This window comes from Copadichromis virginalis, linkage group LG1, assembly GCF_057382275.1.
Source record: "Copadichromis virginalis isolate Kocher_CV1m ecotype Utaka linkage group LG1, C_Virginalis_male_GT1.1, whole genome shotgun sequence".
Lineage (NCBI taxonomy): Eukaryota > Metazoa > Chordata > Actinopteri > Cichliformes > Cichlidae > Copadichromis > Copadichromis virginalis.
Window position 1 is genome coordinate 16,129,210 of NC_140618.1, and position 16,289 is coordinate 16,145,498.

General features: G+C 38.7%; 2 protein-coding genes across 4 annotated transcripts in view; one reads left to right on the forward strand and one right to left on the reverse strand.

Moving 5' to 3' along the window:
- The window catches only part of rufy2 (RUN and FYVE domain containing 2), a 23,542-nt gene extending 14,865 nt beyond the window's left edge, over positions 1-8,677 (forward strand). For both annotated transcript variants that reach the window (XM_085452626.1, XM_085452621.1), the window contains 6 exons: positions 2,955-3,074; positions 3,274-3,403; positions 3,548-3,642; positions 4,677-4,725; positions 4,857-4,937; positions 5,175-8,677. In XM_085452626.1, coding sequence (XP_085308752.1) covers positions 2,955-3,074; positions 3,274-3,403; positions 3,548-3,642; positions 4,677-4,725; positions 4,857-4,937; positions 5,175-5,318 — 619 coding nt within the window. In that variant the 3' untranslated portion in view covers positions 5,319-8,677. The remainder of the gene's footprint in view (positions 1-2,954; positions 3,075-3,273; positions 3,404-3,547; positions 3,643-4,676; positions 4,726-4,856; positions 4,938-5,174) is intronic.
- Positions 8,245-16,289, reverse strand: part of hnrnph3 (heterogeneous nuclear ribonucleoprotein H3 (2H9)) — a 9,269-nt gene continuing 1,224 nt past the window's right edge. For both annotated transcript variants that reach the window (XM_085452630.1, XM_085452633.1), the window contains exons 2-11: positions 15,120-15,212; positions 14,531-14,686; positions 13,705-13,848; positions 12,385-12,523; positions 11,374-11,573; positions 11,113-11,208; positions 10,147-10,262; positions 9,720-9,855; positions 9,309-9,365; positions 8,245-9,195 (exon numbers count right to left, since the gene is read on the reverse strand). In XM_085452630.1, coding sequence (XP_085308756.1) covers positions 9,122-9,195; positions 9,309-9,365; positions 9,720-9,855; positions 10,147-10,262; positions 11,113-11,208; positions 11,374-11,573; positions 12,385-12,523; positions 13,705-13,848; positions 14,531-14,686; positions 15,120-15,207 — 1,206 coding nt within the window. In that variant the 5' untranslated portion in view covers positions 15,208-15,212 and the 3' untranslated portion in view covers positions 8,245-9,121. The remainder of the gene's footprint in view (positions 9,196-9,308; positions 9,366-9,719; positions 9,856-10,146; positions 10,263-11,112; positions 11,209-11,373; positions 11,574-12,384; positions 12,524-13,704; positions 13,849-14,530; positions 14,687-15,119; positions 15,213-16,289) is intronic.

Genomic DNA, 16,289 nt, shown 5'->3' on the forward strand with positions numbered 1-16,289 from the left:
GCAATTTCGGGTTATTATCTTGCCCAACGATATTTGGCTTACAGACTGAACCTGCCATACCTCCTGAGCTACAGACACCCCTAATCAAATCATGTTTTAAATGCCGCCGTGTATAACATTGCAAACATGTACAGTCTGCAGACTTTGGATAACCGAAGTAGCGGCCTTGGTTTCTTCCACAACCCGGTGCAGAATGTGGTTACACGTCACTTGAGTTGCTTGGTTATATTTCAGTTCATTTTGACAGACGTTCGTCTATGATTGTTATTTTTTTAAACAGAGTACTGCAGAATACTTTCCCGCCTCGCTTTTTTTTTAAACTTCTATTAAAAGAGAAAGGAGGAGGTGCCTGCGATTGTTGGGTTGCAGCCCCAGGTTGTGGACGGTGGTGTTGTAACCTCTTTGAACTAGTAATGTCCTCGTGTATTAATAAAATACGGATAATATGTTTAATCGGCTAGTATTTCTGACATTAAATATCTAATCAACTAGTTCTGCACAGCTGTAGTGTGTAGAGTGTGCTGGGGAGGCTGGTTACTGAACACAGCGCTAAGTACAACTAGTGTTTATTAATATCGTTGTGGCCACCTTATTGAATATATGAGCACTGTAAATTAATGAAAGGTTTGATAAGATTTACAAATGAGTTGCTGTACTTTTGAAGAACTACGACATCTAAAACATCTGTGTGGTATCTTAATGCACTTCCTTGGCTACATGGCGGCTGTGCTGCTCACTGTTCTTTTGTAGTGTGTTCGAGCTACCTGTAACTTACATATACAATGCATTTTCTGTTCTTTCCACATTGCATTTGTTATATTTGGCAGTGCTGAAATGTTGCCAGTTTTTTTAAGATATGCCTGAGATAATAGACATTAGCGGTAAAAGATGAGCGTTGTTTGAAGCCGCTTGTTATGATGAAGTAAATGAAGCATGGTTACAAAACCAGACAGGTTGCCCCCTGCTGGACATTAGAAAGTATGCAGGTTTGCACTGACTTCAGTTTTCAGATCCAGAAACCAGGTCCATCTTTTATATACAGTCTATGGTTAGTGCTAAGTGAGGGAAAGTTTACTCTGTCATGACAGTTTAACTGATCCAATATTGAGACAGTTAATACTTTAATAGAAACTGAAAAAACGTTTTCAATTAATCATGCACTACTATTCATGAACATGCACAGGCGTGCACACTCATACATACAAGTGCTACATATTCTTCCTGTCTCCAGTAGTCAGTTTATGTGCAGTAACACAGATAGTGAGATAGCTGGCTGTTTGGATGTAAGCATAAAGGTATTTATCGATCACATTGAGTTAGAGGGGCATGCGCTCGGCTTTTGTGTCACAGCTACTGAGAGGTTTTACCTGCTAACGCTGAGTCGAGTCCCTTTAACGTTTAGTCAAGATGAAAAATAAAGGTGGAAGGTGCTAGTACTTAATCATTAAAGACCTTCCCGCCACTATAGAAAAACAAAATGCAGACACACCTGTTAGGAAAATAGTTAAAGGCATTAACACTGTCTTGGCTGAGTTGTTTGAGTAACCGTTTCTGTTCTTTGCTGTGTGTTCCTCCACCAGGAAGAGCGTTTTTATTTTCTTCCCAGGCAGCCGAAACTGTTAATGCTCACAAGTAAGCGCTGGAACAGGAAAACCATCACAAATCTAAACAAAATGTTTCTGCTGCTGTCTACATTTCACCATAATCAGGCACTGAGGTCCCCCTGCAGATGTCTAGTCAGAAATTTCTGCTGCTTTTAGTTTGCTGCCGGTTTTCTCTGCATGGCGAACCTTACCCCTGGTTAGTAAGCATTAAATGGAGATTTCAGACACAAAACTTTGCTCCATTTCTCTTGATACACGACACTGTAAAGGTACAAATTGTAAGGATTGATGAGATTGTCAGCAGAAAGTAGTTTACATTCATTGTTGGGGCACTATATAGAGCCTAGATCACATGCTCAGAATTTGGACACTCAAGTAATATAGTGGAAAGTAAATATGTGCACTATGTCTTTTAAAAAAATACATAAATTTGCACACAGCTCATCTCGTTGTCAGGTTGAGATTTTTAGATACTACTCTGTGGGACCAGCAGCTTTAGATCAGTCAGTGTGTTTTGTCTCTGCAGAACAGACAGCTGATCCAAATGAAAAGACCTGTAGTTACACAGCTGTAAACCTCTGGAGTTCCTGTCAAGGGAACTGCGTTATTGTGTTTGTCTTGGCATATTTATTGACTTTTGTGATATATCAGGAAGTAATTCTACTCTTAACTCCATGTTCCTAATACTTCTAATCTGAAGAAAAAGAAACAGTCAGTACAGCTGTTTAAAATTCACAACTACTGTCTTTTATCACCGTGATCAATAAAGGTAGATGTTTTGAAAATGCCGGGTATGTTTTGAGTTTTTTGTGAAACCTTTAGCATGCCGTGTTTAGAAACATTTTTTTTATGTGAACAGTCAACAGTCGGTGTATGCCAGAGTGTGGCGGAGCAAATAAAAGAAGAGGACTACAGTAGCTTTGCATGAGTTGTGATTTAAAATAATCTGTCTGAAACAAGCAACGGTAAAGAGACTCAGTGTGAGAGGAGCTGTCCTTTACTCTCCTTGTCCAATTAGTTTCTCCTAGGTGATTTCCACGCTTTGTTTGATTATGCATCTTTGTTTTGCCGTCTTTACACTTTTTGTGTTCCTTATTGTTCTTTTTAAACACCCACAGGTAAATTCTCAGTCACGCGTCCTTTTGTTGCTCACAGTTTTACTTCCTGGCAGTTCAAACTGCAACACCTTCCTTCATCCCAGCCTCAGCCTTGCCTCCTTTACTTTACTGTCCATCCTCCTGCCCATCTCCCTATGTTGTTTTCTCCCTCTACACCCCAACTTCCTCTTCCCTGCCCTCCCAGTTTTTTCTCTCCATGGTCCTGAGTTTGTTCCTGGTTATAATGGTGCAGATTACAGGAGGCAGAGCGGCACCGCACCTCGGCCGAGGAGGGCACCAGACGCTTCAAGCTGGATTTTGCAAACAAAGCCGACAGCCTCCAGCGGCAGATCGAACACAGAGAAAAGCAACTGTAAGCAAACCGCCTACATGGATTGGTTAAGACACACCCACCCACACTGCTTTAACTAAATTTTACATAAATACTTGATACATTGATTTTTTTTTTTTTTCCATGTATGTTTGAATCCGTGAATGCTATAATATAATCTATTACTTTGTCACCTTCACCTTCTTATTGATATAAACATGTGGATGTGCTGTACCTGTAGTCAGCAGCTGGAGACGGACCTAAAGATAGAGAGGGAGTGGAGGCAGACGTTACAAAATGACCTGCACAGGGAGAGGGACTCAGTAGCTCAGCTCAGCACAGAGGCGCTGCAGATAAACGGTCTAAAAAAGGTGAGATGGGGGAAAATAAATAGTGGACAGGATGCTATGTTTATTTTAAAGTGCGTGTTTGTGCTTATGACGGTACATATTTCCGTTTACTTGATATATGTTGATCCTTTTCTTTTCTTGCTTCCCTTTGATTGATTTTTCCAGGAGTTTCATCGTCTCCAGGATGAAAATGTTCAGCTGAAGACCATTTGTGAGGACCAGGAAAAAGCTCTGGAGGAGCTTGGCTCCAAACTCAGCGAGTATGCAAACTTTATTTTGAAAAGCTCTCTTTTCGCCATAACAAAGTTGCTTAGCAGTTTAGAGGGAGGTGAGGCAATGTCTCATAAGTCTTGGCCTTTCCACATTTTTCTCATGCAGCGTATTAAAACTTGATTATGAATCAGATATACAGTACATTATGTGGTATAGGAACAATTCTAGATGAGCCTTTTTATGAGTAAATCCTAGCATGAGAACTATAAAGACTGTCATACTGACCAACCAGTGGCTGCTAGGAAGTACATGACACAGACACATGTGCCAAAATCAGGTGTTAACAGCATGAGTGAGCTACCAATGTGTAGCAAGTGTAAACAAATTAAATTGGTGGGCGGTTCTTCAGTTTTGAATGGCTCCTTAACTGCATAAAAGGTATTGATCGATGTTGTCATGATGAACTGTTGGACAGCTGATTCCTCCCTTTCTCCTTCTGGGTAACACTGAAATGACGTCTTTTTTAGAGCTTCCTGACTGGCAGAACTAACACAAATTTTTGACTTATTAAGTTGAAATCTTTTAGTTCTTTTCTTGAAAATTTTGAGCTTTTGACTCAAACATTTTTTGAGTTATTCCGTCAAATTTTTTGAGATACCCTACTGAACATTTTAAGTTATGGATGGAAACCTTTTTCTTTTTTCAGTGGCAAAAATGAGCATCCTTAGTTTCCAGTTTGCTTTTCACTGCCACACAACAAAGGCATTTAGACATCTGTGACTAAGGCTTAAATCTAAATTATAAGCTGTCATCTGTTTAATGTAAAAAAGAAGAAGACATTCGCATCACATGTAGATCACTGGGAAAATTGTGTTTAGTGAGAATAAGTTAATTTTAACGTAGTTTGATACTTTTATTTAAGGTTTTTGGCACCAGACTAAGAAGTTTTAATGAGTCAGAAAAACTGTAACAACAGCAATATCATTATCATTACAGCTAAAATCTTCTTTATCTCTGCGTGTGCTACAAAATGAAATTCATGCCCTTCGATTGGTAACTTTGTCCATTTTGTCTAAATCAGATCCAAACTGAAGATTGAGGACATCAAAGAAGCCAACAAAGCTCTTCAGGTAATTCAGACAGTTTAATAAAAAAAAAAAAAGGATCAGAAGAAGCTGCAAAATCCCAGAATAAGTGTAGTTAGCAAAGCTGACTTTGGTTTGTGTGCTATTTAAGAACACAGGTTTGTTGTTTGTTTCAGGGGGGTCAGGTTTGGTTGAAGGACAAAGAAGCCACTCACTGCAAGCTCTGTGAGAAGGAGTTCTCCATCTCAAGAAGAAAGGTCTGTCTTAAGTTGACTTCAGATAGTTATATTTGAACCGGGGTCGTATTCTGCACTGAATGATTTTGGATGGTTTGTGATTTTACACCCATTTTATCTAAAAGATCTTCAGGATCTTTTAGATAGGTTTAAACCTCAGAGACCCCAAGAAATACTTAAAAGAATCGTTGATCTTAATGGATGTAAAATTAATCCAGAAGCATTTAAGTTGGTTTTACTCTCTGTCTCTTTCTACAGCACCACTGTAGGAACTGTGGGGAGATTTTCTGTAACAGCTGCTCTGACAACGAGCTTCCTCTGCCAGCGTCTCCCAAACCAGTGCGAGTCTGTGACACCTGCCACGCCCTCCTCCTGCAGCGATGCTCCTCCAATCCAACATGAAAGAGTGCTGCTGCGCCGCTGCCGTGACGGCCTCGAACCAGTCACACTCATGAGTACCACCTCTTCAGTGTTGTATAGGATCCATATGCCAACTTATATCTACAGTGTTTGCTGCTAAGGGGTGGAGCACATGCATTTTATGATCCTTACACTTGATTTGTCATTTGTTTAAAGGAAGGAAAAAAGAAAGAAAAGAGCGACATGTGCATCTGTCTAACTTGTCGATGTAGCTGCTTGACTCTGAATGCAGAACATCTGCAGAGAGTCTAAAATATCTTCCCTTGTAGTCAGACAGAGAAGAGTCTGCTGTAATATTAATAGTTACGACTGTCAGCCCCAAGTGTATATATATATATTAAGTCTCAATGAAAATAACGAAGAAACCATATTTAGTTTATGGTGCACAATCCAATGACCAGGTAACCATTTGTCGTAACTGCTACTCCAAATAATGGTCACTAAAGTAAAAGCTCAAACTCTAAGACTTCATGTTAAAGTTCAGGGGGTGAGTGCTTGGTTATGAAAGCAGAAACGGCTCTGCAGAGGTGGAAGTGAAACTGCACTATGATGAACACTCCTTGTAGCTAAAAGCAGACAGTTCTATGAACCAAACCTCTAATGCATCTATTAGTCCTCAAAGTCTCCACAATAACTTTATAGTCAAACAGGCGAGATTTTAAAGTTTGCACATGCAGCATGGTGGCCTTGCTACGTCTGTCGGCTCGGACTCCTTTGCACCTTCTTTTAAGATGGATTTAAAAGAACTCAATTAAGAGTTAAAATGCCTCAGACAGCGTTTAAGGAAGAAAAGAGTTGTGCCACAAAACAACAACAAAAAAAATCACTTTCTGTCACCGTTGTAGCAGCAGGTGGTTGACAGACAAATCGCCACAGAACGAAGATGGTCATGGCCTCATAAAATAGGCTAAAGGCCTCTTTTTATCTGAAGTACTGGAGTTATTTATTAAACCTGACTTTGACATAGAAGTAATGTTATGTCCTGACATGACATGTTGCACTTTGGGACCTTAGACTGTATATAAAAGATGGACTCACTGGTTAGCGAAGCCCTTATGTGAGCTGAGTGTTTCTCGTTTCTCATCTTGATGTTTGGGGGATGCCCCGTTTATACACACTGATTCTACAGGTTGGACTGAACAGGACTATGCGCAGAAGGGAAGGGATTAACCAGGTTTTTAAGTCACAAAGTAGGTCTACCTAAAAGGCATAAACTGCTTTTTTTGTTGTTTTTTTACTGTAATGGGGACAATAATATACAAATAAAAGATCATGTTGTATTTAGTGAAATGTAACACTAGAGATTAAGACCACAATCTCATGAGGAACGTGTTTAACTTCATAGATGAGGGTGCTCAAAGGAAGAAATTCCAATAGATTTGTATAGTCTGACTTCTTTCTGAAAGCTCGCTGCTGGCCATTACAACACGAGACCCAGAAATGATCTCCATCTTTAATATACAGTCTATGTTGCTCAGCTTCAGTCACCGGGATCTCGTATTTCAGATGCTTTGGGTTCTTGGAAGATGCACAAGCAAAATTAGTTATGAACTCGTCATCCTGTATGCATTTAATGTTGAGACTCCTTTGCATAACCACTGGGAAAAATCTTAGGACTACATTTTTATAAATCCAGGAACATTTTTATAAATGGGATTTGTATGCAGTCACACTTCAGGCTAAATCTGCAGACTATTTACTGCTCCAGGCAGCTTGAGCTCTGCTGACACTAGTTGAGGATATGAAAAGCACTTGAACTTTTTTTTTTGTGGTATTTGTGCCATATGTGCCTGTGTAAATGCAGTGATTACCTTCTTTTCACGTTGCCAAAATGAGTCCTATATTTCTACACTGAGGATCTAAAACGAGAGCCCAGAATATTTCAGAGTAGCAACACTAGCCAAGGGGGGAAAAAAAACATTAAAGGTACGTTTCACTGTTTTTGTGACACTAATGCAGTGGGTGCTGCTTTAAGGAGCAAGAGGAGGGGTCGATGCAGTCAGCTCTAGTTTGAGCTCAGTCGTTCTCAGTGTGGCTGGTTCATTTGTTTTTTTTGGAAATTAGAGAAACTCACGACTAAAGTTAGTGGTTGTAAACGTGAGTGTTACCTACTTACAAAATATGTTTGAACACTTGCCAATCATACTGGGTGAAGTATAGATTTGAGTTTGTTTTATACACATTAATTTGTACTTTTATAAGCCTGAAAATTTTGAATTTTCCCCCGTTTACTTGAAGTTTGTTGCAATCAGATGTTAAAGAATCACTTTTGGGTTTTTTTTTTTTACTGCTGCTCCATTCGTGAGGGGAAGTTTAACCATTTTAAAATAGTGCATTTGTGTTGCCAAACTAAGAGTTTTGAATGGAAGTTTGAAATATGAGTTCCAGTGCAGATTCTGGTTTTGTGCTTGCAAAGTTTACAAATTGATTTTTTTCTTCATTAAAGTACTGGATGTTGTAATTCCAGTGAAGAGACAATAGACCGGGGATGATTTCAATAAGTGATAAAATTGTTTCCGATATAGTCTAAACATGTCATGAAGATCTATTTGCAGATATTTCCGAGCTGAACCCAGACTAGTCTTGTTTTTTGTCTTAAATGTCCCAGATTAATGTGGGACTTGTACAGTTGATACATAATATTGTATATAAATATCGATTACCACCGTTGCCCTTTAGCTTACTTTGCAGTTTAAAATTAACTCTGTTGCCAACAGTCTGTTGTCTTGACTGTTTCGCAGTTTCTGATTAAACACTCACAGAATGGGTTCCTGCTTCCTGTCATTTTTTCCTAGCCGATTCAAGTCCTCAACTTGAATCAGCTTTGCTTTTTTTAAACAAAATGTGGACTCTTATTTCAATAACCTCAATATGGAGATTTGTCCTCAAATAACATCACAGTCAGAAAGACAATTAAATATAAAATTTATTAGGCAAAATGTACAACAGCTGCACAAGCTATCTTACAGCTCAAATATAGACTTTATTTTAATTCCACTCTTTGAGAGTGGAATATAATATTTCAACTTTTTTTTTTTAAATTCTGTAATGAACTGTGAAAACATTCATAAAAAACACACAGGCTCACATTTACAAAACATTCTCAACCAGAAAAGCTGATCTGAAGTCAAGGTCAAATGGATGTTATCTGAACACACTTCAATCAAGATGATTAAGACCGCAACCTATGAAGACTTGCAACGAGATACCCAAACCAAAGCAATCCACCCACCCCTTACATATCAAACACCACAGCTGTTGCTCTGTGGGATGAAGCTCCTGCTGCACTGGAGAATTAAAAAAAAAAAAAAGTGCATCCCACTAAAGTCGTCAAAAACTAATGCATTCAGATGTAACGCTCTTAATACCATTCCATAAAATATAATTACAAAAGACAACATCTTTCTGCAATTTGTATCTTTTCTGTATTTGTGTGTATTCAGATAAACTGTACTACAATCTTCAATTTTAAGAAACATGAATCCTTTGACATGACCAGTTGACCACGTTCAGCACCTGTGACAGCTCCGGGATTTTTATCTCCGTGTAAGCCATGTTGTTCTTCATATGCTTCTAGGAATAGTGTGAAAATAGTGCTCGTTGTGGTCATGTCTGTGTCTTACTTTTTTCATTCTGCCTTTTTTTTTTTTTTTTTAAAAACAAAAAGGAAAGAAAATGTGGAACTTCACGTCAGCTTTCCTGCTTAGAAACACTCATTGATTAAATGTGGCCTTCAGAGACGTGACATGAACGCCAGGATGGACTGGAGCTGTGGGATGACATCATCAGTATGCACCTCGCAGCCCGCTGCTCCGGGAGCTTCCTCCTGAGTTACTATAGTAACCACTGCTGCCACGGCCTGAAAGGTTTTCAAAAAAGATCATTTGGTTTGAAAATGATCAAATTCATTCTCAAAATTATAAATGTATAATGAAACTGTATCAAGCTGAACAAAACACTGTTAAAACTCACTCATTTCAGCGGCACCGCTGGCTGTCGAGTTAAGAAACAGCTCGATGTAGCGATGTTCTGTGGAAAACCAACATCAACCCAATCAGTCAAAGAGGTTTATGGACGTTTCATTTAAAAATAAATATTGTTAGACATTAATGTAAATGACATGTATGCATTTATCTGAAACTGATTAGTAAAGATAATCAAGCTGAAATATCTTAGACACTTGGTCTAAGCTCAATAGGAAGACTAACCTCCTTAAAATGTATTCCTATGTTAATTCTGCCTCACTGACATTTTTATTTTAATTTTTCCCACTGTCTTATTCTGCATCTCTGCTGTGAGTTGACAAGTATCTCTGAGTGAGAGTAATGGAAACACTGGCTTGAGGGGAGAGAGAGAGAGAAAAAAAAAAAAGCCAAATCATACGCATGTGGTTTTTGTCTTTGGACATGGCGGCCACAGCATCTTCATGGGAGCGAAACTCCACGTCTGCTTCTCCAGTTGACTTGCCGTTGGGAGCCATATCGATGTGGATCCTTAACGGGTTCAAAGGAGAGAAGAACTGTGAAAAATAAATGAAGGTTAATACAATTCTGGATATTTTAAGACATGAGCAGAAACCAGACATCTCAGATCTAAAGGACTGGACAGGTTGGGTTCCCACATAGATAATACATTTCCAACTTCTAACTTCAAAAATGAGAAAGTATGAAAACCCTCTCTCACACGTGACACACTCAACTGAATAATGCAGTTTTCTGCCACCTAATAAAAATATTTTCAGTTAAATCCACAGAGTTTGATATGCTTGATCCAGACATTAAGACAAATCATCAGATTAGCGTTTTCTTACTTTAGCGATGTCTCCCTCTGTGGCACGGAAAGGTAGACCCCTCATATGGACGAAATGACCGCTATGAAAGCCTGAGCCGACATCACTCTGACTACTGTAACCATGGCTTCCCACTCCTAAGTGGTGGTGGTGGGGCGGAGAGAAAAACAAAACAGTAATTCAGTATTTCATGTGTGTATAATATATATTTCTTACATAAAAGGTGTTAAATCTTCACTGAGAAGTCTTAGATTTACTGCCATAGACATCTGCTTCACAAAGCAAATCCTAATTTCACTTATTGACATCAGCAGTTAGTGCAGTAGATAAAATTGCAGGGAAATCATTCACAGGCAGGTAGAAGTACCAGTTACAGTTTCATGATAAGCTATTTGAAAACTCAAGATGGTGACAATTTTTAAGATGGCTGTTGAAAAAGGCAAGGCAATCATTTGTCCTGAAAAAAAAAAAGGAAAAAAAAAAAAAGCCTTTTGAATGATTTTAGTTTCAAATCATACAAGCTGGAACATGTAGAAGTCTGAAATTGCTCAGAAGTTATTTTCTATTTTAATCATTTGAAACAGGGGTGTGTGGTGTAGTAGTACACGTGGTTTTTAAACATATCTTCTGGATAGACAAGTTACGTTCCTCACTGGTTACTCAGTTTGCAACTGTGGGCCCCAAAAATCTTGTTTTCAGTTTTTAGATTCAGAGAGGGTTGGTCTACTATTCAGAAGCTTGGCAATGCAGGAATCCTCAGTTCCTTCATCCGTATGTTAAAATGTCCTTGGGCAACTTACTAAACATCCAAGCACATTCCTGTTTTCATTAACAAATGTTTTGTGCAGATAAAGTACATGTTTGAGAAAAATAAAATGCAATTAACCAAATGTAATCACCAAATATCAGAAAATATTCCAGCCTTTCAGCAGGGGCACTAAACTCCAAATACACAACTCTGAAAGGCAAATAAAATCTGAACTTTACCTCTTCCTCCCCTCTCTCCTCTCACTCGCTCGTCAAACATGCCGTTGCCAAAACAGTAGTTGTTGAACCCGTTGTAGTTGTCAAAGTTACTGTAACCTGGACACAGTAACACAGCAAAGACAATCTGCAGTTCACCGCTCACAGATACACTACAGGTGAAACAAGGCTCTTTACACCAGCAGAATGAGAGAGAACTGAATATAATTTATTCTGAATATAACTGAAGGTCCTTTTCTACAGGGTCAGACAAAAACTGCTTACCTCCTCCGTAACCACCTCCACTCCTCATATTATCCATCATGGTGGCACCACGGCCAGGAGAAGGACCAAAAAACCCTCCTCTGGGGCCGCTCATCATTGGTCTATCATAGGGCCCTGGTCTCTGGGCTCCCATTCCCCGCCGGGGCACCTCATAGTAGGCTCTGATTTCATTACGACTGCTCTTAAAAATCTCTATGTACCTGAAATATGAGGTACATAGAGATACGCAGGATAAAAAAAAAAAAAAACAAGAGGCAGAGGAGAGGGTTAAGGTGTTGAAGTGGCTCAATTAAGGTTACAAACATAGATATAATTTACAGAGAGAAGATAAAGACACAAAAGTAGAAATATTCTAATCAGTGGTCTGAATGATTGACCTCAAAATCTCACTAGCTGGGCTTAAGGCTGAAGTAAAGGATTTCTACACCAACCTCACCACTGTTACTTACAGCCAAGGAAATCATTACAGGGCTTTTAGGTGCTTTATTGTTTCTCTGCTTTAATGGTTGAACCTGTGCTGGCTGTTTGTTTTAATTCTATACTTATACCCCCCACCCATAATAAATGATCTACATAAATCAACGAAGGTCATAAAATAAGGACCAATGAATCATTTATTAAACCCAAATGTTTCTGTAAGGCAATTAAATAGAGCTCCCACATCTTAAATGAACACGGGAAAATTGTCTATGACAAAAATAATACACCAACCTTTATTTGAAAAAACAGACAGACCATCCCAATATTTCACATTTAATTACAATATATAAACCAATTAAGCTTATTAGCATAAAAATAAATATAACATGATCCACCCATTATTAATTACCATTTTATCAGTTTTACCAAAAATAAAAAAATAAATAATAATAATCACACTAGCACATCCACCCATGCTTATATTCAGACCCCAACCCAATAATACCACAATTATTCTAATATCACCACCCATTAAATGCTGTTAACAGAAGCCCAACCCAGTCCAGCCCGTCCCTTTCCCATCTGTCCCACCTGTGCCCTATTCTTTCCTTGTGTTTCCCCAGAGCCTTTTCTGCTATCTCCTTTGAGGCAAACTGCACGAAGGCTTCCCCTGTGCTCCTCCCCTGGTAGTCCACTGGCAGAGTTATCCCATTTGGCACGATTCTCAACCCTTTAACCCAAGCACACAAATACATAGGTCGGTAGGTAGACTGATAGAATTGATTGTACAACACCCACTACATCAGTGGAGCTTTAAGGATTAATGGGTCATTAAAGCAAATAAACAACAGCTGTATTATCTCATACTACTTAAAATAGGAGCATCTTAGGGGACTGACTTTACACTTGCTGCTCAGCAGTGGAACAGAAGAAGAAAAAAAAAAAAAACTGCCTTGGAGTCAGCTTATAAGCCACTGTATGTTCACCTTTGTTTGTTTGTTTGTTTTTGTTTTGTTTTTTTTGTTTTTTAAAAACAACAACAACTACAGAGTATATGTAGCACAATGGCCAAATTATGCTTTATCTGAAAAAAATATAATATTAGTATCCATCTATATTAATCATTAGTGTATATTATCCTAGATAGCCAATGCCAGTGTCATTAATACTGACCCCAGATCAGTTTTATGGGATTGTCTTCCCTCAGCCAAAACAGCCCAGCTCATTCTATTATTAAATACTTTAGGAGCTATGGCATCTTAAGTCATACAAATGTGCTAAATAATGGACTAACAGAACACCAACATCATTGCTGTACTACTAACAATTCGGACAAGGACAAATTAGTAAGCACAGCATGACTAATCTGCAAGAACAAACACACATTAGAACACGCAGACATGTTTAATAACTTAGTCACAGTTAATCATGTTAAGTTTAATAACCTGTCAATCTACTCTGAAGGTTAGCATATGCCTATGTATTGCAATGGGGTTTAGTGGCAAAAGTGAAAAGCACTGTTCAAAGTGAAGTTGGCAGTATTTGGATTTCTTTTTTTCTTTTAATGATCCACATCACATTTCCTAATATAGCCCTGTTTATAGTGAAGATCGTGTGAAGTTGACAGCTCTTTTTTTTTTTTTTTTAAAAAGACTTGTCTTTTTATAGCCTTTTTAAATATTCTGCACAAGGTCTATATTGCAATGAAGCGACAAAGGGCTTTCTTAAGTGTTTGTCTTAAATTAAATTTATGGTTGCATCTCATTTGACTGCTACGGTGTTCTGAATAACAATAAAAAAAAAACAAAACAAACTACAGCACTGAAAAACTATCCTTCAGACTAAAATATCTACTGTAACATCAATACAACTTTATGTAGTATTTACCCAAAAGTCTCAGTGTTCATGTACCTGAGAAAAACTGAACAATCTCCTCCTTACTGCAGCCAAAGGGCAGGCCTCTAAGTCTCAGCATGCAGCCACTGCAGCTGTCATAGTCAGCAGGACCGCTACGCTTCAGCACCCAGTCCATCTCACTACGGTTCGACTTGAACACTGATTTGGACAGACAGACACTCACAAACATCACATGCTGGTCATAAATTAAACTTAAACATGTTCATTACAGTTTTCTTAAAGGCTTCATATGCAAATGAGGAACCCAATATAACTGAATAACTGCTGCTTTATGAACCATTAATGATACAAAGAAAGAGAAAAAAAAAACCTTTATGCACCAGACGCGTAAAATGTAACTATTTCTTGCATTAAAAATATTCTTCTGACTCACCTTTTCTTAACACAGCAGTTCACACTGACCGCATAATTTCAGTTGATGAATTTGGGGCATTTGCTTTTATTTTGAACCAAGCTCGATTTTATGGATCTGAATAAACAGATGTAACCAATCAGATCACTGTATCTGGCAGCAAGTGTACCTGTAACTCAGATTGCACACTGGGACTGAATACACAATGAAATAGAAATGGTAAAATAATACCATTTTACCTCAGACGCAGAGCTAAACAGTGACGCCTCTCTAGAATGATTGATACCTCCTTATGTGTTGCCAACTCTGCTAATAATAGTTCAAATCGCCCCACTGACATTGTGAAATGTGTACAAAAGCAGCGTGATACAGCTTTAACTCCTGGATCACATTGCAAAATTCAACGTGTTCAGTGTGTAGCGTCCTTAACATTCAAATCTGTTGCTCAGTTTTAACCAGTTTGCTTACCTTCTATATATCGGTGCCCCATGTATTTACGGTCCTTCGCAAGAGCATTCTTGAAATCTTCTGCTGTTTTCAGCTCAATAAATGCCTCTCCACTCGGACGGCCTTCTTTTGAGTATGTGAAACACACTCCATTTACTTTTCCCGCGATGTCACAGTCTAAACATAAGAGAGATTGCGTCAAGTTTTTAAACTGATGTCTTCTGCTAGAGAAGAGGTAATGGTAATGAACCATTGCAAAAAGATAAAAAAATTAATAAAAAAAAATTAAACATCCAAGTTCAGGCACTCAAGGTAAGTTTGGATAAGTAATAAACAACCTTTACATTATTGTCCTAAAAATCATCTTGAAAGCTTGGATGTTTTATCCAATTCTTTGGTCATAATTTCCATTTTTCTTGATACCCTTGGCTCTTTGATATTGCTACTGAAATTTGAATAGTGTGGCATATAACAAAAACAGAGATGTGCTACAAAAGACTTGTGCATGCAAACTTGAATGCCATGCTAAGCGATTTAACTAGTCTAGTGACAATTTCAACACTAACAGCTAAGGTCTTGTCTGAGGATGTAAAGACGTCTGTTTCCTCACCAGAAAAGAAACTGGCCACCTCCTCCTGTGTGCAGGACCAGGGAAGTCCTCTGATCCGAACCACGTACCCCTCGTCATTCAAAGACATCCTCACTGTCACAGACGGCACAACACAGCAGAAAGACATTTGTGTCAGCAACACTTGCTTAGTTATGAATTCTTAAGTTTAATAATCCATTTATTACAAAATTGATATTTTGCATTGAAGCTGACTCCACAGTGTTATGATTAACATTCATTTGGCAAAAAAAAAAAAAGTTACTGGCTCTATTCCAGTCGGATGCGTCAGTAAGGGTGTATAGTTTTCCAGTTCGAAACAGTCCCCCCCCAAAAAAGGGGGACACTACCTGCTGTGGCTACTCCTTGTGGCAAGAAAGCAGCTCATATTAGCATTGAAGATGAGTAGATATTCATTTCCATGTGTTGTCATTTGTTGTTCTTAGAAAATAGGGATCGGTAGGTCAGACTTCAAAAACAAATCTGAATCGGCCGAGAAAAATCATATTTAGTGTATCTCTAAACATTATGCTTCTAGTCTTGCTGACCAACAAGCGCGGGTCACTATGTGGAGTCCTGTGCCAGATCTATATAAAGGACCAAAAGTATTCTGGTCATTTGCTCTGGGGGTACTGGACACTGAACAAACTTTAAAAAAAAAAAATGCATTTATTGTTATGAATTACTATTTGCTATTACTATTTTTCTTTGCATTCTGGTGTGCATTTTAATAATGTGTGCATTCACTGTTAATGATAATGAAGTGGAAAATTTTTAATGCTTCTGGCTTGCAAACAGTACTTGACCATTCATCTTCTCCTGCTTCTCTGGGGCCAGATCGTGAGGTCAGCAGCCTAAGCAGAGAAACCCAGACCTCCCTCTCCCCAGGCACCTCCTATAGCTCATTCAGGAGAACACCAAGGCACTCCAAAGTGTCCTGGGAATACCTGGGGCTTTCTTCCAGTAGGACATGCCCAGAACACCTCGCCCAGGAGGTATCCAAATCAGATGCCTGAGATATTCAAACTAGCTCCTTTCAATGTGCAGGAGTAGTGGCTCTACTCTGAATGCCTGTGGCTTGGCTGAACTCCTCAACCCATCTTAAAAAGAGAGAGGCTAGCGACCCTTAGGAGAAAACTAATTTCCGCCATTTGTATCTGTGATCTCATTCTT